This window comes from Styela clava, chromosome 4, assembly GCF_964204865.1.
Source record: "Styela clava chromosome 4, kaStyClav1.hap1.2, whole genome shotgun sequence".
Lineage (NCBI taxonomy): Eukaryota > Metazoa > Chordata > Ascidiacea > Stolidobranchia > Styelidae > Styela > Styela clava.
In genome coordinates this window covers 18,770,924-18,793,011 of record NC_135253.1, presented here as the reverse complement: position 1 = coordinate 18,793,011, position 22,088 = coordinate 18,770,924, and the positions used below count along the sequence as shown (strand labels likewise).

The 22,088-nt window shown below is 34.8% G+C and overlaps 1 protein-coding gene across 1 annotated transcript; it reads left to right on the top strand.

Annotated features, from left to right (window-relative positions):
- Nucleotides 1-5,657: 5,657 nt before the first annotated feature.
- Nucleotides 5,658-21,430, top strand: LOC120326656 (amyloid protein-binding protein 2-like). The gene is made up of 12 exons (XM_039392975.2): nt 5,658-5,949; nt 6,473-6,610; nt 8,852-8,960; nt 10,570-10,684; nt 12,102-12,182; nt 13,876-14,032; nt 15,059-15,265; nt 15,707-15,917; nt 16,693-16,883; nt 18,040-18,205; nt 18,670-18,761; nt 19,253-21,430. The coding sequence occupies exons 1-12, from the start codon at nt 5,812-5,814 to the stop codon at nt 19,751-19,753; spliced, it is 2,106 nt and encodes a 701-aa protein (XP_039248909.2). The 5' UTR covers nt 5,658-5,811; the 3' UTR covers nt 19,754-21,430.
- Nucleotides 21,431-22,088: the final 658 nt, after the last annotated feature.

The following is a 22,088-nucleotide window of genomic DNA, read 5'->3' as shown; positions in this document are numbered from 1 at the left end:
TTCCCGCGCGAGGAATGGACGAAAACGCTAATTAGTCCTTTGTAATTAAACGTTTTTAATTAGTCCCGTTATTCCAGGATCTAACAATCCTGGATCGCTACGAGCGGATCACGCTTTCTGACACGTGATCACAAAACATAAACAATGCAAATGACATTTAGTATTTGCTTAATATTACTTGTGATTGTTTGAATGCCCAATTTACACTAATTTCTCCGTCCAAACCAAACGTTGGAGACATAACCTACATAGCAATATAATCGAGTTACATGTAAAATTCCTGTTTAATTTCTCAGACCGATGGTAACAATTGATAAAGACTCGATTTAGCGCAGAGCTATACCCAAAATGGAGTTGCGACACCGCAGGTGAGACGCAGCATCGAAGTTTTGGGGTTGCAACGAATACTCGAATTTCACACGTATAAATCCCACTATTTTAAAACATTGCATAGAATCAGAGAAGCGCTGGGCTTACATCAAACTGTAAAAGTTTTAGAAGCACAGATTTAGCAAACTCTCAAATCAGTGATTCGTAACCTTTTCGAGCCATCAGAGAACCCTTTTATTACTCAGGGAATTTCGTCAAATAACCAGGGGTGCAACCAGAACCTCATAAGGGGAGTGAATTTTGTGCAAGGTATAGAACAGGGGTGGGTACCTTTTTCGGCTTGCGTGCCAAAATCGGCTAAATTTAATTACAAATTTTTTCGCGTGCCGACAAAAATGAAAAACAATGCTTTGCTACTTCAAAGCAAAAATACACATGAATAAACCCTTTAAACATGCACAGACAGATTCACTATTCGGAAAAATATCAGTCCGACAAATATATGTGATTACTTTTTTTATTCTATATATACCGTGTTTCCCCGAAAATAAGGCTGAGTCTTATTTCAATTTTCTTCCAAAAATAACACTAGGGCTTATTTTCGGAGGATGTCTTATATTTTCAACTATCAAAAACAAAATTACAAAGTAGAGAATTGCGAGATTTTTCAATATATATAATAAGAAAACCGATATCCATTTACTTATAAATAACACATTTTTATTCGAAATAACTGCAAAACATAGATTATTAATCATTTAAAACGTGTAAGAGAGATTTCTTGCTATCGACTAAATAAACAAATTTGCGTTATTGAGTAGGTCTTATTTAAAGGGGAGGGCTTATATTAAAATCATTTTGAAAATTCAGTCTAGGTCTTATTTTCAGGGTAGGTCTTATTTTCGGGAAGACACGGTATCAGTGATACTTCTACTGCTGCATTACCGCTGATAGAGATTGGACATTGGGTTTATATTTTGTAACGTTTAAAGAAATACACGACATACTGATTTCATGTTTTAGGCTACTTATGTTGCAAGACTAAATAAAGTTTATAGCTGAGAACAGAGATCCAAGTTTATGTAGGATAAAACACGGACAGAAATGCAGTTGCAAAATTTTTAGGCTACGAAATATTTTCGGGAATGGCATCCCAATCGCGCTATAGTTCGTTTTCTGCACTTCTCTCTTGTATTCCCTTTCCTAATCGATTATATTTCTTTCTAAATCAATTTATAACAGTGAGTTGGCAAGTAACTCTAATCAACATGAGCTGTACAACTCAAGCAGAAGCATCAAGCAAAAACAGAGGGAAAATGGTGGCATAGACGAACTATTTTATACAAAGCAATCGACTACATTTGTCGACAGCTCACTCAGTTGTTATGTCATAATATATTTCTTTGTAACCGTATGTCATGAAAGGACTAAAAGAGTTTAAATAAATAACGGATTTTTAACAAACGATAATAAATAAACGAAAACCTAGTTTCATCAGCTAATTCAGAGTCTTGAAACTTTTATCTGAGGGAGGATGATCTCGTTTCCGAGTCCTCATTCACGTGCCAAATAACTTCATCGACCCCGGCGCTATGAAAAAAAATGCAAAATCAGAAACGTATATATTACAGACCAAATGGACAAAAAAAATCATAGTTAATAGTGTTTTTAACGAGATGAATGAGCTTGGTCGTCTTCAGCGAGTTTTTTTAATATTTTGTGACATTTTCGTCAGGCACAATCTCAAATCATCCCTGACGGAAAGGCGATTTCGTTGTTTTGATAGTAAGAGTGTCACAGATGAAACACCTTTTCCATCTAATAACAGGTCGAAAATAAAAGAATCCAGGGTTCTGCCTCCTCACAAATCGTCGGGTACATGCTTGATCCGTTTTGTCGCCATGATTCAGTGAAGCGTCGCGGGCCGGATTATTTTACTCCGTGGGCCGCAGGTTGTCGACCCCTGGGCTACGCAAATTACCTTGCGCCTTGGAATCCTTTCACGTGTGATAACGCCCACAGCGTTCAAACCTGCATTGATTAGCGTTTTCATCATAATGTGGGGAAATGTGACGTATGGCCTAGGAATGAATAGAAAGGTACATCCCAGGCGCAATTTACTGCGTTTCATCGTTACTGGCTGCGGTAGCACCTTCACCTGTCGCGGGGCTTTTAAGACAAAATTTACGGTGTTTTTCGTTTTATTTCTAATGTGTATATTATTGCTTCAATTTGTAAAGAAGCATGGCTCCGCGACAATTACAAACTTAGATGTTTCATAAATTAAGAAACAGTAAACCATAGATCAGACAGTCAGTTGGCACTGAAGACAAAAAAGATCAAATTGATGAACCGTCTTCCGGTCTTATTATTCTTCCATTCAGAGTCAGAAATTTGGTTTGCAGATTTACAGTATGTTCAATGTAATTTTTGCGGGGCAGTCTAGTCGTGGGCTGCCAAGCTTGGCGTCGTTAATTAAGTAATATTCTAATTAACGCGATCCTCGTCAGAAGCGGTGGCGCAGGGGAAGCGTAGGAACATGGTCAAACATCAGGCCAGGGGTTCGAATCCCACAAGGTAGACTGAGGTATGAGCATAGGCCAGCAGGCGAGCCAGGAGTTATATAAATAAGCAATAAGGGGCGATAGCGGCAGAAGTGCAAGTGAGAAGAAAGAGGAAAGGCAATCGACGAGCCAGTGAAGACCAGCCAACAGAGGGTGCAGCTGAGTATGGAAGCACTAGACCGCTGAGCTGTAAGGATTAGGCGTGAAGGAGGAAAGACAGTCGGCTAGCAGTGTGTGCAAAAGAGAGACATGGAGGAGGAGGAGGATAGGCAGTCAGCAAGTAAACGATATCGTCCAACAATCTGAGTGCAGAGATGAGTACAGTACAGGTAGAGCTGTGAGAAAGACCCCAGTGGGCGTGGGGGAAGAAAGGCAATATGGCGCGTCGAGGAGAAAGGTGAGCAAGAGCTGTTACGGAAGTGGGCGTGGAGGGAGGGGAAGGGCAGTCGGCGAGCAGTAACTGATATCGTCCGACAGTGTGAGTGCAGCAGATGAGTACCGAACAGGTCTTGTATAAGCTGTAAGACCCAACCTTACTTGGTAACTGAAATCGTCCGACAGTGTGAGTGCATCCCTGTGTACGGATGGGGCCGTGCAAGAGGGGGAAGGGGCCAGTCGGCGAGCAAGCAAGAAGTGAAAAAAAGCAGTCAGTGAGGATGGGGCGCAAAGAGCGAGCAAGGAAAATAAAAAGCAGGCGAGCGTGCAGCAAGCAAAATAAGAGGTTTTGAAACGTTTGCTTGGCTCGAGGCACCTGATTGTTGCCCACAGCGAATCCTCCCAAAAGAAATTCTAACAAAATTATTATTGCCACTTGTCTTTATCATTTTAATCTTGAATTCATAATATCACTAAGGCTGGGAATTTTTTTATTTAAGAAATTTTATTTAAGAAGGTTACGTCCCGACGCTTCTTCTCTATTAAGTAAAACCGATTCCGTTATAAATGCTATTTATGTGACAAAACTTTCAGTTTCCAGTGTCAAACTTCTACTAAGATATTATAAACAAAGAAGCATCATCTGCGATAACGTTTAGTATTCAAATAAAATTCAATATTCGTAACGAAAAAGAAAGCAAAACCTTCCATCCATTAAATTTCCCCATAACGTTTAGTATTCGAATATCATATTAAATTCATTAATCGTAACAAAAAGTAAACATCTTTTATCCATTCTTCGGCCCAGTTTCTTTGCCAGGCGCAGCGACAGTGCCTATCTGTTCCTGGTTTTCTTCTGCAAAAAGAAATTCCAACTCTATGACTGAAACCTTGCCGTGGTGAGTTGGCTTACAACTAATATCAGTCGGCACTAAGTAAATGCTATGCAACTATTGAGTCTGCGTTTTGCAAAGCAATGTCTTCTCCTCGAGCATCGATATCGCAGAGCGATTGCTCGACTAGTGAGGTTGCTCGGTAGTCGAGTTGTCTTTACCTCGAGCATCTATATCGCAGAGCGATTGCTCGACTAGTGAGTTGTCTGACTCTCGTTGCTCGGTAGTCGAGTTGTCTTTACCTCGAGCATCGATGACGTCACGTCGCAGAGCGTTTGCTCGACTGGTGAGTTGACGGGCGACTGCCGTAGGCGAGTTTAGACTACTGCAACCACAGACTACTAAGCTCACATTCATAAATATTTAAGTGTTACTGTGAAGTATAAAGGTTTTAATATATTCAAATGTGCTCATTCAAAACATTTAATACCAATAAAGTTCATAAAATTAAACGAACACAGTCCTATAAGTCAACAGTCTAACTTCGCTAACGTTACTCCAATTTCGTCTGTAAACTGTATTTGTATTCATACAACATGATTAAAATAAGCCACTTATACAAATAAAAATGCTTTCTAGAGAATATTTATGTATTTTTCTCGACATTTGAGCACTAAAAATATCAAAAACGCATTTCTATAGACCTAAAACACCATCGTAGAAAATGCGAAAAGACGGACAACTCACCAGGTCTCCAGGTAGTCGAGTTGTCTCTGGTGAGTTGTCCGTGTAGTCGAGTTGTCCGCCTCCCCTATACGGTACCGGTACAGCTATGAGCATTCTTAGTTTGTTACACTTTTTTCCATTTTCTGAATGTAAAGTTTTCTTTATTGATTCCTCAATAAATACTGTACCAGGGTATGGTACCGGTGTGCTTTACGGTACTGATGTGCTGTACTACAGTTGGACTGTACACCTGTCTGCCTGTAGCCTGTAAGGGTACCGGTACCAGTATGGTGTTAGCTAATAGCTTATACTTCAGTACTTGCATACCGTACGAAACTGTCTATAGTTAAGTATTATAATAAGTACATGTAAAAGTTTATTTGGACTCCATAATCAGCATAATACTGTAATAGGGTAGGCGAGAAAATAATTGACAAAATAAATAAAACTGATTATAGAATCGCGAGTGCAAACAAAACCTCAGGCTCAAGTAAGGTTTGAAGCGTACCGGTACAACGGTATGGTACAGGATTTCAGATGGAAAGGTCATGGTACCTATTGTTAAAGAAAATAGTACACGTTGGTTCACCCAAATTTATTAAAACTAATTAAAGGACACACACACAAAATCACGCAGACATAAAGTTAATTACTTGGTAAAAAAATATATACAAACAAATAAAAAAGATGAATACAAATTTTGTCACATCATATTAATAATTTTATGAGGATTTCCAAATTGGATAACGAATTAGTCAACAGGTGTGTACTGTCAGACTGTTGATAGAAATAAATTCCTTGAAAAATATCAATATCCAATAGTTGTTCTATGTATTTCGTTGTAGTCAGTTATCATGATACCAGTTATTTAGTATATCTAGTGTTGTAGTGTGCTGGTGTTTGTGTAGCCGTGTATTGTCATGGTGGATTATAATTTCTTATCTCCAGGCACCGTATGATTGGTGTCAACCTCATTTGGAAATATGGCAGCGATGGACTTGGACTGGATTCCACAAAGTCTTTATTGTGCATCTTTAACTACTGTTGCACATCACTTCGCTGGATGGAAATATACAATTTCAAGTTTACCTCTCACATTACAATTTGATGTTTATAATAAGGTATATCAGTTTTTCTTCGACCGATTTTTTTAATTTTTACAGATTTTTTAGTTATCTCAGACCTTTGGATAGTCAAAAATCATCTATGTTTTGCTCATGAATGTCCAAAGCTAAATTGTGGGGAAATTATCGAGTTCTGGCCTATTTAGACTAGTACGTTTCGCATTGATTCCAAGTATTTTTGTTAAAATTATGATGATTAAAGAAGCATCTAATTTTGACATTTTTGATTGTCTTATCTATAATGTCTTATAAAAAATTACAGATTATCTCCCATCAATTTTGTCTGATAAGCTATTGATTAAAAGAGCGTCTATTTTTGAAATTTTCGATTTTTTTATCTATAATGTCTTACTTATTATGAAAAATTACAAATTATCTCCCATCAATTTTGTCTGATAAGCTATTCTGTTACTAATACTATATTTCGATATATTTGGTCATCATAATGCAAGAAGTTGGAATTGCGACTTTTTAGAGTTTAAATGTGAGATCCGGTGTTTGAACAATTTATCATTTTCAGCTTTTTGAACAAAGTCGACTTTGTCAACTTGGTGCGGAATTATGTAATTTGGTGACATTTTCAAGATTATTACTCGTTCGAAACAAACGACTTGCTCTTCATCAATGTTTCCAAGCAATCAGAGATCATGGAGTGAAGGTGAATTTTATATGACACACAGATTCCAGATTTTGCTTAACTGTGAAACGCCATAGCCTAAAGTGATTTGTTTGCATATATGCAAGTTTTTTTTTTCATTTTTCTCAAATCGTGGACATCAAAAATTGATATCATGATACACACACAGATGCAGCAACATCAAAATTATAATCCGAGCATAGATATTCCAAATTTACCGTGTAAAAACGCTGAATCATGAAAACTGATGTGGAAAACGCATTATTTCCTTTTTTCTGGTATTTCCTGGTCGAAAGCAAGTTGACCCCCTAAAAAAGAAAATGAACCGACCCAAGAAAAACACTCTGAAAATTTGGGTCTAGAAATTCACTTTATTCACTGAAAAATATGAAATATACTCTTATGGTAGCAAAATAAATGCAGTTTTATCAAGTCAGACTTGATAGAAATAATACACGTACATAATAATCAGGTATGGAGAAATATAGAAAAATTGGGTGATTAATTTGGATAACATTTGAATACAATGGTTTGACTAAAATTGTAGAATCTTGTTTTAAAACCCCGTTTTCAAGCAGTTTTCCAATGTCATTTATATGTCAAACACTTAAATAAGTGGGTTAGGATTGCAAGAATGCCTATTTATTTAGTGTTTGCTGACCTGTTTAATAAACAAATGAGTACTGTTTACTTGTTATGTCAGATATATTAAAATAAATGTCCCAATCATTGAGAAAACGAACCTTGGATGTATCTGACTCTTCATGAACGAAAGTTGTAAATGGGGAAAATGTACTCCCATAGTGTGTTTACCGGGTTAGGGTTGGGCCATAATTTCATTTTCCTTATTTTGGTTCTATTACGAGTTCGGGGACTGTCTGTGTTAGCCAAGTGTATATACCCCCTGTCTATAGGTTTCAGTCCCTTTACACAACTTGATGTAAAGTAGGCGAACAAAATTAGTTATTCCATATTGGTACACACACTTCTGGAGCGCCAGTAAAAATATTTACATTCATGAATAGACTTGGTTCGTGATGAGTTTTTGAAGATAATTGAAAATTAAATATCTGAATTGAAAATTGAAAATACCTTTCAGAATTTGCACAGTAGCACCTTTGTGCCATATAATCAATATTTGAGCTCATTAACTGATTTTATTTTCTATTATATGCCAAGCTATACCATCATAAGTACGCCACTGATTCTCAAACCAAAGTTGTATATTTGATCCAGTTTCCTCCTCATTCAGAGCATTTTTGTGATGAAAAGAAATTTGTTTTTTCACTTCAAGTATTTTACTGGATTGTTGTGTTCCAAGTAATGATGGCCAGTTTTTTGTCCTAACCCTGTACAAAATAGGGAATTGAAATGAATGAACAGAAAATTCTGATCCATCTGTGGCAAATTTGTATCTTTAAAATTTTCGCAAACTTGGGAGTTGTGATTGTGAGCCACCATTACTTTCCATATGCTGTGCGAAATATTTGGAATTCACTAGAGTTTTTATTGTTATTTATAGCAAAGACGTCCATGCTATGATAATCCGACAAATTTTGGTCAGATAATTTTTGAACCTTATTTTATATAGTTTATGGTAGTAATTAATCGCTTGTTTTATTATGAATATACCCATGGTTAGTATATCTATAAAACATTCTAGTTTTTCATCACTACCTATTTATTTTCGAGAAAAAACTAAATTTTTTGGCAAAGACATTCATGCTTAATAAAAAACGTTTTACTTTCACTCAGTGCAATACTGAGAGGGTGATTATTTTAGAGCAAAATTCCTCTGCTAAACACTTCAACCAACTTTTATTAGTTTGCAATACATTGGTCTATGTTCAAACATTCTTCAAATTTCTTTCTTCGAACATTTTATTGTCTACAGGGAGTGGGTTAATGTTTGATATAATGCTCTCAAAGTTCCTTTAAATTTAATGATTCAAGGCAATATGAATTGATTACCTGACTAAATAAATGAATTGGTATATTACAAACGTAATTATGTATAACGAATATTAATAAGAATCATTTATTTAAGTATGTGATTTTAAACAAGAAATCATAATTCCAAAAGAAAAACAATGACATGGTTATAATCTTGAGTTTCTTACAAATTTTTGTATAGAACTAATTGATTTTCTAAATTTTGCGATGAAAGGTATGCACCCAACACATGCTCTTGTTCCAATGTCTATTATTACTATGTTTGCTTTTATAGTGAAACTCTTCAGAATCTTGTTTTATTGTTTCCAGATATCAGAAATCTTGAGTGAAAGCTATTCAAGACGAGTTGATATCCTGCTAACAAATATCAAAGACAAAGAAGAATGTGGTCGTGCTGTTGTTCTTGGATTTCAACTTGGTAGGTTCTTACATTGTTGAAGTAGCTGTGATTGTATCTAATCCTTTCAACTTGAAAAAGTTCGAGAATATTTTCATTTGTGGTGGTGAAATTAACTTCTTATGGATAACCATTTAATAATAAAGGTACAAATGTGCTTCATAATTCGGAAGAATATTCTTAATTTAATCATTAATAGCAAAATCTTGCTAATTACTGTCTTCTATGCACTTTTAGTTTGTAAACTTACATATAAATTGAGTTTTAAATATTAAAACCAAGTTTTGGGTGGAAATGAAAATTTGATATATTCATTTAGCCTCGTAAATTGCATTTTTAGTATAAACTCGATTTTCTATGTAATCAGTTTATTGAAAAAAAAAATTTTTCTGATTATCAATCCATTGTAAGTAGTAATTTGCATCTCTCAGACCTGAAATAAATCAATTTAAGCCCATATTGGTAGACCAATTGGAACTGTTAAAATTTGTTTGGCACAATGGCAGCGCTGCGATCTATAATGAAAATGAACATAATTTTAGTCTTGCCTTCAATGATATTCAATTGATATGAGTTCCAATCAATCTATGTCAATCTATTTAGACGATAATTTGAATCTATTAGATCTTATTAAATCAAAAAAGCCAAGAAAGTACAGTAGTGTCAACTGAAATTGTAATTAGAGTTTGTTTGACATATTGGCAATCTCTCGTTAGAAATAAAATAGTACCCGTAATTGTGAACAGAAAAAGCACAATTTTAGGCCTGTATTTGCAATTCATTTCTATTCTATCAATTGTCTCGAAATGAAGGGCTTGGTGTTTTCTACAATGTTTTTTTAATGCCTTTCAAACATCTTGTATGCTTCTAAGCTGTTACCTGTAAATAAAATATGTATTGATTAACAAAGCGGATCGATTTACAACATAAGATGAATTGGGGTATCGAATTACTTATATGACCTCACTAATTTTTCTAGCTACTGGTTTAACCTTTCGTGTCTTTCCGTCTGGGTCGTATAAAGAATTTCAATTTCAGTGTGTTGCCCGTAAATTTTTTCATTCAGAAATTCATTTTAGGTTACTGTTACTATGGCTTTCTACTCCAAAAACTCTTCAATTTATTTAGAAACTTTGTAGACATAGAAATTGATAATGATATAATGATAAATAAAAATTGAAAGATTTATTAAGGAAATGAATTAAGCAAAGATTATGGAATTATTTTAATTAAGATATGTCTAATCCATAATATGATCATTTCAAAAGATCCAATTATAGTTTAGCAGTGATTTCCAACTGCAGTTTCATGACACCCTAGTGTTCCTCCAGTGCAACCCAGGTGATCCGCATGTTGCCATTCAAGTCCGAAGTCTATATATTTATATAAATAATATATTCAAATACATTTTGGTTTTGACACTATTCTCATTTAAATTGTAAGGCTTTAAAATCACTTTGTTTTGCCAGTATCAGGTTTGCTTTTTTATATATGTATAGTTTATACAATTATACAGAAAATGAAAGAGAATTAAACTATTGCACAGAGGTTCCTCCAGCCTCTGGAATGTCTGATCTATATGATGGTTCATATTATTATAAGAAGATTTTATGAAGTTTTTGTTTTTTAGGTGGATTTCTTTCGGATGCTGGCTGGAATAAAGATTCTGCAACTGTATTTTCATCTTGTTTTCAATTATGTTATTACCTGGGTGATTTGTGCAAAGCCTTTTCTTGCTGCACAAAGTAAGTTATTTGTTATTTTACTGATTATAAAGACTGTGATCAGCATGTTTTTTCACTCCTTATACTTTTCCAGACTTTATTTCGCCACATAGAACTGGATTATGAAATAGATACAACTTTTGATTTACCTTGGATTTGAGTTATGATACATGGCTTTGTTAAACATGAACTGGTATTGCAATATTACCCATCCAATAATTTAACAACTCAAGTACCGTAATCCTAATGATGTAATTATCACCTATTCCTGTACCGTTTATACTTATGGTGACAATATGAATTTCAAGTTTTCAACTAATTGTTATACTATCTAAATAACAAAACAGGTCAAAACCAAATAAAATATTATTCTGAATACAGTTATGATTACATACCAAAGTAGCCTAATATTTAAGACAGTATTTTACATTGGGCCAAATTTAACACAGCGTTTGATATTCATTGTTTATTCGAATAAATAGTACAAAGAATTCAATTAAACTTCACCTTAGTTGAACTTTATACGGGAACTTTAATTAAACCTATTGTTATGGCTTATTCCACCCTGGAGTTCATGCATCTAAAAACAAATAACTGGCTTAACTAATCCCATATCTGAAATGGACTGGTAATCGGACGAGAGGCTGCAGTTCGCCATATTATGACTAAGCCATCTTATTGACTTTCCTCTCATTATGGATAAATATCTGAATCCTATCCTTAGTCTGAATACAGATGGCTATAGCTAAGAATGATAGCTATTTATTAATGAAAGTATTCTGAAATATATTAAAAATCTAGAATTTACTCTATTGAATATACCTAATTCCATATGTATTCAGATATTTAATTCGGTTTGGGCATCTCTGGGCTAAACCATGATAATGTGTTTTCAATTATATGGTACATATTATGACTCATCAATTTTTTTCCTTATTGAGTAAAAATTGGCGTCAGCATAATATTATCCATTGTGCATTGTAAATGGGTTTGGTCTGATTTGAAGAAGTTTGTATATGAGCTTGCATAAGTGTATAGGATCCTGTCTTCATCCAATTTAGATTTTGATCGCCGCAGTGCACATAAATTATATTATGTAACATTTCAAGGTTTTGAAAAAATTACATTTTACTAACAGTTTCGTTCCAAGAGTCAAACCTAAAAATAGACATAAGGCACTACCCGACATCAAAACCAAAACAGGCACAGCTTCGAATCCCAGACTGAAAGATGATCCCTCGCAATGTAACGACGGAAAATTAGAAATATGTTACAAAAGCTCTTTTTGTTTTACTTTAGTGCTATAGTTTAATGCAAAATCTAGAATTAATTAATTACCTTCTTACTTTTCATATATTATTAATGAACCGGGTTGCTTGGCCATTCGAGTTTGTTTATGGTAATTGTTCTTTCTTTAATAAAGTAAACTTCAATTCAGACTCCTTCATGTCTACAATTCTAACTGCATGTACAAGGAAGCTGAGGAACAATTTCTTAAAGCACAAGAACTATATTTGAGGTAAATTGCATTGCAAATTGTGTCATTATAGGCATAGCGCTTATCGCAAACCTCAAATGTTGTCACATGAATTGGCATGCAGTTTAAATATCATAGTCCAGTAGTTTTCAACCGGTGTTCTGCGACACCCTAGGGTTCCACCATTATAATCCAGTCGTTTATCTTTTCTTATAAAAAATAAGTCTATCAGCAACAACTTATTTTTTTTATTTGATTTGTTTAGTACAGCTGTATTGGTGAATTTAGACTATTGAAGATTATTAACAATGAATTGCAAAAGATTAAGTAATAAGAAAAGGCTAAAACCAACATAATTTGAACACATTCAGAATAGTATTTTTAATAAATTTGAGATAATATTATGTTCAAAATTAAGTCATCCTCAACAAAGAGCAATGCATATTCAACAAGTTTTTGTTTCCAGAAATTAAATAAAAACATATTTGCCTCACTAGACACAATAATAATTCATTTGCACAAAGACTGAGTTACAATTTTTCAAAAGAATTTTTCTAACTATAAAACATTGAATATAATTCAAGCCTGATCGATTCGAATATTGTTCTATTTTGGTCTCTCAGTCTCTCATAAGAACTATTCTTTGTTTAAACCCAATGGGGCTCTCTTTGTTCACTTTTGAAATGTTGATATGAAAATTCAATAAGTTGAGGTTAGATAAATTATTCAGCAATGGTTTTTAACAACCTGTAACAAAGAACATGCTTAAGTTCAACCCCTAAGTGCATGTCAACCTGTGTTTGCACTCATAAAATTGAATCAGAGTTCAGAAGATTTAAAATCATTTTGAACTTTGTCAGATGATGAATCTGGTGTAATTAAATTGTACCACTTTACATCAAGTTGTGTAAAGGGACGGAAGCCTATGGGCAAGGGGGTATTTTCACTTGGCTAACACGGACAGTCCCTGAACTCTGAACTCTTAATAGAACTAAAATAAGGAAAATCGGGATAAAATTATGGCCTAACCCTAACCTGGTACACACACCACGCCAGTACCTATTTCGGTATGGAGTAAACCTATAGATTATTTTTTGAAAATAGTTGTTACTTGTTATTGATTATTTTGACTAAAAATTGATTTACTCTTTGCTGCTTGACCAATCTTTTTCGAATTTAAACTGGGTAATGATGTATTGTAAACGCCCCATAGTGATATTAAATCAATGCAATTTGGTTTATCTGATGTTGGGTTCTACAAGTGGTTTCCAACTTTTTTGATATCTTTTTACAAACTTTTTGCATACTTTAGATCTCTTTATTTCTTATTCTCCATGTGTAAAACCTCGGTTACAGTTAGCTGTTCAATCTTCAAGTGATCGTTAGCTCATGTTTGCTTTAACCCATATTCTGGATTTTGCGCAGTTTGAGTAGTTTATGATGTGTTCTTGTATTACAATAAAATGACAGTCCTAATAATTTATACAAAACACAAAGTAATATCCCTCTCCCCCCGAAAAAATAAATTCCTCCGAGAGGATTTTTTCATGGCTGGAAAACGCTGGCTTAGACATTTTAATGTGTTTTTAAATATCAGTGTCTATTATATTATACACTCGTAGATAGAATTTGTTTCCAAATCACGATTTATTTCAAATTTTACAAAAGTAAATGCGGTAGTCATAATTTGTTACTTTACTATTTTCACAACTTCATAACCTTTTTAACATTTCAGATTGCATAAATTGAAACCTGATTTGTCGATCAATCTTGCTTCATTGTTTGCTGAATATGGAGCGTATCATTTTGCAAGGAGTGAATATGATAAAGCTTACAGGTGGAGCATTGAGGCATTAAGTATGTTGAAGCATCCAGGAGTTCATTCACAAACAGTAAGTATGATGGGTAAATAGCTTGCTAGTGATATGGAACATGGGGAAATTTGTGAAATGTCTGCTGCTTGTGTTAGAGCCATCATCATGAATAAAGTATTAGGAAATTTAAAACAAAGTATTTTTATGCCCATGCACATCTTTTCGCTGTGTCCAAAGCTCTGTATAAGCAAAGACTAATAAGTCGGATGGGGGGACAACTTTCTAATGGTATGGAACTTTCTGTGCTATGGATAATTTCTAAAATGTCATCTGCTCGTGTTAGGGTCATTAATATGAATAATGTATTAGGAAAGTTAACATTGTGTTTGTGTATTTTTTATACAATGTTCTTGCTCTGAGAAAGGTCTCATACAAGCAATCACTGATATCTAACAAGTAACAATATGTAAGGAGTATCTATTTTTGAAAGGACTGAAATATTTCTGTTTCGGCATTGGCTACTCAATTTATTACAACCTGGCTCCTGGGTCAAGTAGTGGGCATGGGGTTTGAATCTGAGATGTGTAATCAGCGATGCCAAATTGGTAAAGTCTAACGCTTTAGTCGCTAGCAATACCTACTGTGATGAAATTGAATTAGCGCCACCTAATGTGGTCAACGTGGCACCATCGCCGAGGGATCTGAAATGTTAATAGTCGCGTGGCAAAGCTTGGGTTTTATTTGGTTAGCGTCAAGGTTGCTACATCTTGTAACTTGTTCTTTTTCTTGTTTTAGTATAGTAGTAATCTTTAAGTTATTAAAAGCCTAGAAAACAGTCTAAATGAGTTTTCCTCGAATGGTTTCACTACAATGTGAATGTGATATGTGATAAAGTCACATTTTCGAATTGTGCCAAAATTTTTTGATCTGCCTTCAATGGAAATATGTGGCACTATCAACGTTTGTGTTTCAGCCAGCTCAAACTATATATATATATATATATATATATAAACAGCCTCACTTATTCCACTATTATTCATATGATAGGTTGATAGCGGTTCTAAATATCATAGCATAAGTGTAAGAATTTAATTTATTTTTTAGACCGCCATTGATGTATTGAGACTCGGATCAAGAGCTTGCGTTGTAAAACGTCAATTTGCAGCCGCAGAACGTCTGGTGCGACATGCAGTTATCCTATCCAGAGATGTATTCGGTACAAATCATCCAAAATATTCTTCAACTTTACTCGATTATGGTTTTTATTTATTGAACGTGGACAATGTCAGCCAGTCTCAAAAAGCATATCAGGTTTGTGAACGTCGTGTTACTTATATGTAGGACTGAGGAGATGAGGTTTGGCAGGTTTTCACTGAAATTGGAGTCATGGGCGCTATTTTCGGGGATTCGAAATTTTGTGTTGGTGAGAGTCAAAATTTCCCTCAATCTGAGGGCGAGAATCGTAGTCAGTCAAAAGTCGGATTGAAAATTTTCTAAGCTTTACTACCTGGGTTTTATCTTGATTTACGTACTTGTATCATTTGAACTGTGCACAACAATCAACGTAATTTTTGATAGGGAGTGGACCAAAAATTTATTTTAATAAGAATTGGAAATCGGCACCAAGGCACAATTCAAGGTATTCCTCAAATCGAATATTTCATTTGTTTTGGACGTACTCACAAAAAAAAACTAGATTTTTAACATTTCATATAGTCTAAGAGAACTAACAAACTTTATATTTTCTACCAGGCCGCCTTAGCAATTCGGCAAAGAGCGTTTGGAGGACAAAATTTACATGTTGCTGTTGCTCACGAAGACTTAGCTTATGCATCCTATGTTCATCAATACAGCACAGGCAGATTTCAAGACGCAAGAACTCATGCTGATGCAGCAATCCATATTCTATCGAAAATTTTACCACCTGATCATCTGCTACTGGCTTCATCAAATAGAGTAAAAGGTTAGTAAGTAGTTTGAATAGGATTTACATATTTATCCCGGGGCAGAGGTAACCCTATTAGACGGCCTAAACACATGGCGAACCACGGCCTCTCGTCCGGTTACTCGTCCATGCCGGGCATGGGATTAGTTGGCCAGCTATTTTTATTCAGATGCATGGACTTGATAGTGGAGGAAGCCGTAATCGACCAGCGGTTTCGCGAACCAATCCACGACGAGGTGTCCAGTAATCCTCTCGCTCCTAACCATCCCGGATGGGGTTCGAAACCTCGCAGGGTAATCAGAGGTGCAGTGGCCAGGTTTTAATTTTCTTATGGTATGTCAAGTATAATGCAATGGTTCACAAAATTTGGAGCTGCTGCATATTTATATACCAGGGGCGGGCTAGGTTTTTGGATCAGCGGCCAAAAATTTTGCTCACCTACACTGGTGGGCCATGTAAGTGTAATGTAAAAACTTACATTTTATAAACAATATTTATAGTGTTACAAAAGCAAAGGTGGAAAACAATAAGCCACATGTCAAAACTAAATTTAAATGCAATCTCAACAAGTTATTTGAGCTCATTTTTAGCTAAAACATCAAAATTTAGTTTTATTTTGGTTGTGGCAACATCAGGCGAGCAGGATTGAATTATCCAATGGGCCTATGTCAGCTATATACTATACAATGAATTAAGTCCAGAATACTAAAATTTCCAAACATATGATTGCAAATTTGATAAATGTACAAGTTAGTGATTGATTAATGGATTATATGTCTTGATATAACTTTAGCTCTGATTCTGGAAGAGATTGCCATTGATTCACACAACGTTGAACAACAAAAGTTATTGCTGGATGAAGCACACGTGTTGCATTTACAATCATTACAACTTGCAAGAAAAGCATTCGGAGAAAAGAATGTACAAACTGCAAAACATTACGGGAATCTGGGAAGATTGTATCAGTCCATGGAACGATATGAGGTAAAAAGCAGAAATCAATTTTATACAGTGTTTGTGATATTTGGCTACGAGCTTGTAACTATCTTTGGCGCCCCAGTGTGTATACCAATATGGAGGTAACTAATTTTGTGAGCCTACTTTACATCAATTTGTATAAAGGGACTGAAATATATGGACAGGAGGGATATTCACTTGGCTAACACAGACAGTCCCCGAACTCGTAATAGAACTAAAAAAAGGAAAATCGGAATAAAATTATGACCTAACCCTAACTTGGTATACACACTACGGGAGTACCCTATCTTTACCTACCATCTCATACATCTGGCATTTTAAACGAGCTAGATACTCTAATATTCAAGTTGAAGTTGTCTGGTGTTTTAGGACAGGAGTGTGCAACCTGCGGCCCATGAAACAAGTTTTTGAATTTAGAATCTGCTGTTTGCGAGTAATTCCAATCCCAAGTCTCATTTATTATTTACCCTATGCATATGAGGTTACAATTTTTTTTTGTGCCTGCAACTACTAGAACGCCTATTTTAAATAAAGTGCCGCCTGCAGTTTCACCCAGTTAGGACCTCCAAAAGTATGCGCACCAAGATGTCGCACAACCCGAACATAGTATGTGTGTATCGGTTAGGATTCAGGTTGTGCGATATCTTGGTGCGCATACTTCTGGGGCACCCCCAGTTATTTGTATTTGGCTCACCTTTATTAAAAACTGCACACCCCAGTTTTAGGACAAGCATAAACTAAACTATAAAAACTTATTTTAGGATTCAATTCAAATTTCTGCTGATGACTTTTCTTGTCAAAGATAAATAAAGCACAACCGGTGTATAGCAAAACGATATAATTTGCCGACGTTTCGAATTTCTATTCAGAAAAACTTCATCAGGGCATGATATATATATATGATAGTGTACTCTTTATATCATGCCCTGATGAAGTTTTTCTGAATAGAAATTCGAAACGGCGGCAAATTATATCGTTTTGCTATACACTGGTTGTGCTTTATTTATCTTTGACATGAATATACCTGGTGGCAATCATGCGATGACTTTTCTTGTTACGCTTGCGCCTAAATATTGTAATCTTATATTCTGATCAATTTAAAAGATATTTAGATATTATGTGCCTTAACATTTATCTATTTATATCATATCTGTTTATTTAGAAAGCAGAGGAGATGCATTTGAGGGCGATAGCAATTAAAGAAGAATTACTTGGGCCCAATGATTACGAAGTTGCATTATCTATCGGACATATTGCCTCATTGTATAACTATGATCTGAAACAATACGAAAAAGCTGAAAAACTGTATTTAAGAAGCATCAATATTGGTAAGAGACTATATACAATAAGATTTATCAAGCATATATATAATTACCTTCGGTTTACATTTGTTGACTGTGTGACAAGTGAATATCATTATGGATTTATGTTAGAGATATTAAATTGATTAAAATCAAATATTTAGATACATTTAGGAATATCGTTTTTAAACAAAATATATAAAATGGGATTTACATATTACATATACTCCAGGGAGAGGAGAGGAATATATATATATAAAAGTATGGATCTGATAATGCTGAGAAATTTTGAACTATGAACTATGGATTATAGTCTTCTGAACTATGGATTATATTCGGAAAAAAGCATATTTTTTGCATCTACTTGGTAAATTACGTTACAGCACAGCAATGCAAAATGCCATAAATGAGTTTGTTTGGACGGTGAAGAAGTAAAGGATGTTGTTTAATCACCATGTTGTAGGTTAATCATCTTTTAATTTTGTTTTTAGCAAAACGCCTGTTTGGTGAAGGGTACAGTGGACTTGAATATGACTACAGAGGCCTGATAAAGATTTATGCAAGAACGGGTGATTTTGAAAAGGTATTTGGCAATGTTTACTTTACATGTTTGAACTTAATGTCTAGGTAGTGAGTGAATTTATTAAAGAAATTTGTCCAAAGTGGGTCACTAAGAAACTCATCTTTGAGTAAAGGACGACCACTGAAATGCCTGCATTATGAGTCAGTAACTATCAACTGACAAGAGTTAGTTATCTTATTTCAAAGCTTTTGTCTCAAATCAACCGATCACGCTGTCTCCTTAACTCCATTCTTGCCATTCAAGATTCGATTATTGTTAACCAAATGGGATAAAATAAAATATGATTGTGATAATTGACACAGTTATATGATGAAGTATTAGTAATCAAGGCAAGTTTTGTAGATTGTGCTATTTTATTTATCTTTTGGCATATTGCAATTTTTAGTTTGTATATTATTGAATTTTGAGTAAATGGAAATTTTTGCCTATTTATAATTATTTGTTGCTTTCATATTGAAAAGTATGTTGTGAACGTTTCTCTTTTCATTTAGGTGATTGAATACGATCAAATTTTGACACAATGGAACTTAATTCGAGAACACAGACGTACAAATGCCCGAGATGATATTTGTGATATCGTGGAGAAATGTTCATCTATCATACAACACGATACAGAAAGTACGGAAACAGTTATTGATGATTTTTTCAATAAAATACAAGTAGAAACAAAAAGTCTGGCTGAACAGAAACTTGAAGAAATATTCACCTCAACGAGCACGAGAACAAGACAAGATATTGCATTCGGTGGGCCGATAACTTCATATTCAAGAAACCCAGTTCGAGGGACAGACCATAGAAACGTGGGCGATGGAACTTTATCACACTCTGCCGTTTCAGTATCCGATGAAAACCAATGCTCTTCCAAAATGGACGTGGATGCCATGGAAACAATTGATAATTCAGCGACTGATGACGACATCACAAAAGCATTAAAAATATTTAATGTCACTCCACAGAAAAAACAAAGATTTCTTAAAGTTAAAAAGGAGTGAAAACACACTTTTTTCAGTATTCCTGTTGGATGCGAACCAAGATGGCGGACACTGGAACGTAGTATGTGTACCAGGTTAGGTTTAGGCCATAATTTCAGGTACAAATACTATGGGAGTCACTTGGCTAGTCCCCGAACTCGTAATAGAACTAAAATAAGGAAAATTGGAATAAAATTATGGCCTAACCCTAACCTGGTACATATACTGCGCTCTGGTGTCCGTCATCTTGGTTTGCATACTACAGCAGTACCCCCTTTCTTCTGTTGAACATGTAAATTATTTTTTTCAGAGATTTATTTCATACATTATTATGATTATATTACATATAAAATTTCTTTTATTTTTATTTTGTAAAAATTATGGTTTAAGATGTAACAACACAATGAACCAAAGTTGGTTATCCTTAAAGTTTAGTTTTGTATTGAAAAATGGCTTAAATTGGTGCAATTTTGAAGGGTAATTACGGGAGTGTAAATGTATAATAAGTAATTTTCTGGATTCTCCACACAAAATAATTTTAAACTTTGGCAATTATTAATATGTGTCTAAAAATGTTAATATATACCAATTTTGATCATGAAGTCTTGTTTCATTGCACTGGGGAAGTTTTCGTTATTCAATTTTCATGAGGTAGGCTATGCTTAAAATTATTATATTTCTAATATCAGCTACCTGCAGAAGATACACTGGAAAATAAAATCATTCATTCAGTAAATAAAACCAAATATATGTGGTAATTTCAGCAAATCCCAAGTTAGCTTATATTATTATAATTGTTAATTTCTTTAACTATAATTATGTGTTTCATTCTACGTATTGTATTCTAAGCATGTTGATGTATGTGTTTATGGGCCATATATACTGGTATATTTTCTTTGCATCTTTTTGTTGTTGTTAAGCCTGGTGAACGACCTATGACCTTTATTATCACAGTTCTTGCATTGCAATATAAAAAGTTCTTTTACCAATTCATTGGACTGTCTGTGTTATTGATGACAGGGCGCTCCAGAAGTGTATGTACCAATATGTTATATTATGTAAAGAACTGATAACCGTGGAAATTACTAAACTAGGAAAAACAATAATAACAGCTTGCTAATACCAATGACTCATGGACTGAACCTCACTCATGAGTCATGACATGAAGTAAAATAACCTTATGACTCAATAAAATAAAAGTATATGAGGGTATTTGCCCAGGTACACATACTGTGGCAGTACTGATGACTGCATGTATACAGGTGGTGTTTCTACTTTCTTTGTTCATAGCACATTTGCTGAGCCCCAAGCATGGAAAAATTTGAACCTGCCTGCAAACTCTGAGCCATTTTAAAACAGACCGACTGCGGATTGATGAGATTTTTATATAATTCAGGTTGACGGAAATCTAGAGCATATTATTACGTAACAACTGCAAAGGGTGCCTTGACCGACGAACGACCCTTTAACTTCCGCGTACACGTTCATCGTTCAAGGCGGTACGCGGGAGTTATTGTCTCGCTCCAACAGTGTGATAATACATGGGTTCTTGGCAAAGTTTTTTGAAGAATTTTCGACACTTACGACTAAAAATTAAGCGGGCCTCATATCTGAATTGTATGATTTGAATAAATCTCAAATAAATGATGAAACATTTACTCGGAGTACAATTACATGATCACATATGGAACGTAAAAATTTTTGTGACGATTCCATCAAGAGTGCGCCCACAGAACCGAGCTTCTTGGCAGCGGTGGAATTTTATGTATGTGTGTGTGCAGTTATCTGCATATGTGACTTTATTACCGATCAGTCGATCGCGAGCTATTTCGAATATTTTAGTCGATCGCGGTCAAATGCAGCTTGGCCACCACTGGTGTAGGCTTTGATCATACTTACCGCCACCGTAAAATAAAAAATGTACTGTACAATATCTTTTCTACTGACTTTTTTGCGCTAAATAAAACTTCTAAAATTTGTCACTGCGTAAAATCGCATGTTCAGATATTCGCAATAGCTTTGTGCAATCCAAGCGTTTGTGAAGCGACGTGCAAATTCTAACATAAATCAGAACTGGTATATATATATATATATATTTAAGTTTGCGACCCGCAATGAGTTTTCACATGTGAAAGTGGCCCGCGACACTGAAAAGGTCTGACATGCCTGATCTAGACAATCCACACTTCTGAAAAAACTAAGTTTTGACTGTAAAAACTGGTGGTTGTAAATTGTTTACTTGGAATGCATAGGTCACTTGCTGCTAGGGTTGCCAACCGTTCTTTATTTCAAAGGACAATCCTTTCTTTGAGATTTTTGTCCTTGTCCTTTTTAAGATGATAATTGTCCTTTATTT

Excerpts from the sequence above, each read along its gene's own strand:
- LOC120326656 (XM_039392975.2), top strand. The coding sequence starts at position 5,812 with ATGGCAGCGATGGACTTGGACTGGATTCCACAAAGTCTTTATTGTGCA. Across the intron at positions 5,950-6,472 it reads AATTTGATGTTTATAATAAG|CTTTTTGAACAAAGTCGACT; the intron begins GTATATCAGTTT and ends TATCATTTTCAG. Across the intron at positions 15,918-16,692 it reads TTCATCAAATAGAGTAAAAG|CTCTGATTCTGGAAGAGATT; the intron begins GTTAGTAAGTAG and ends ATATAACTTTAG.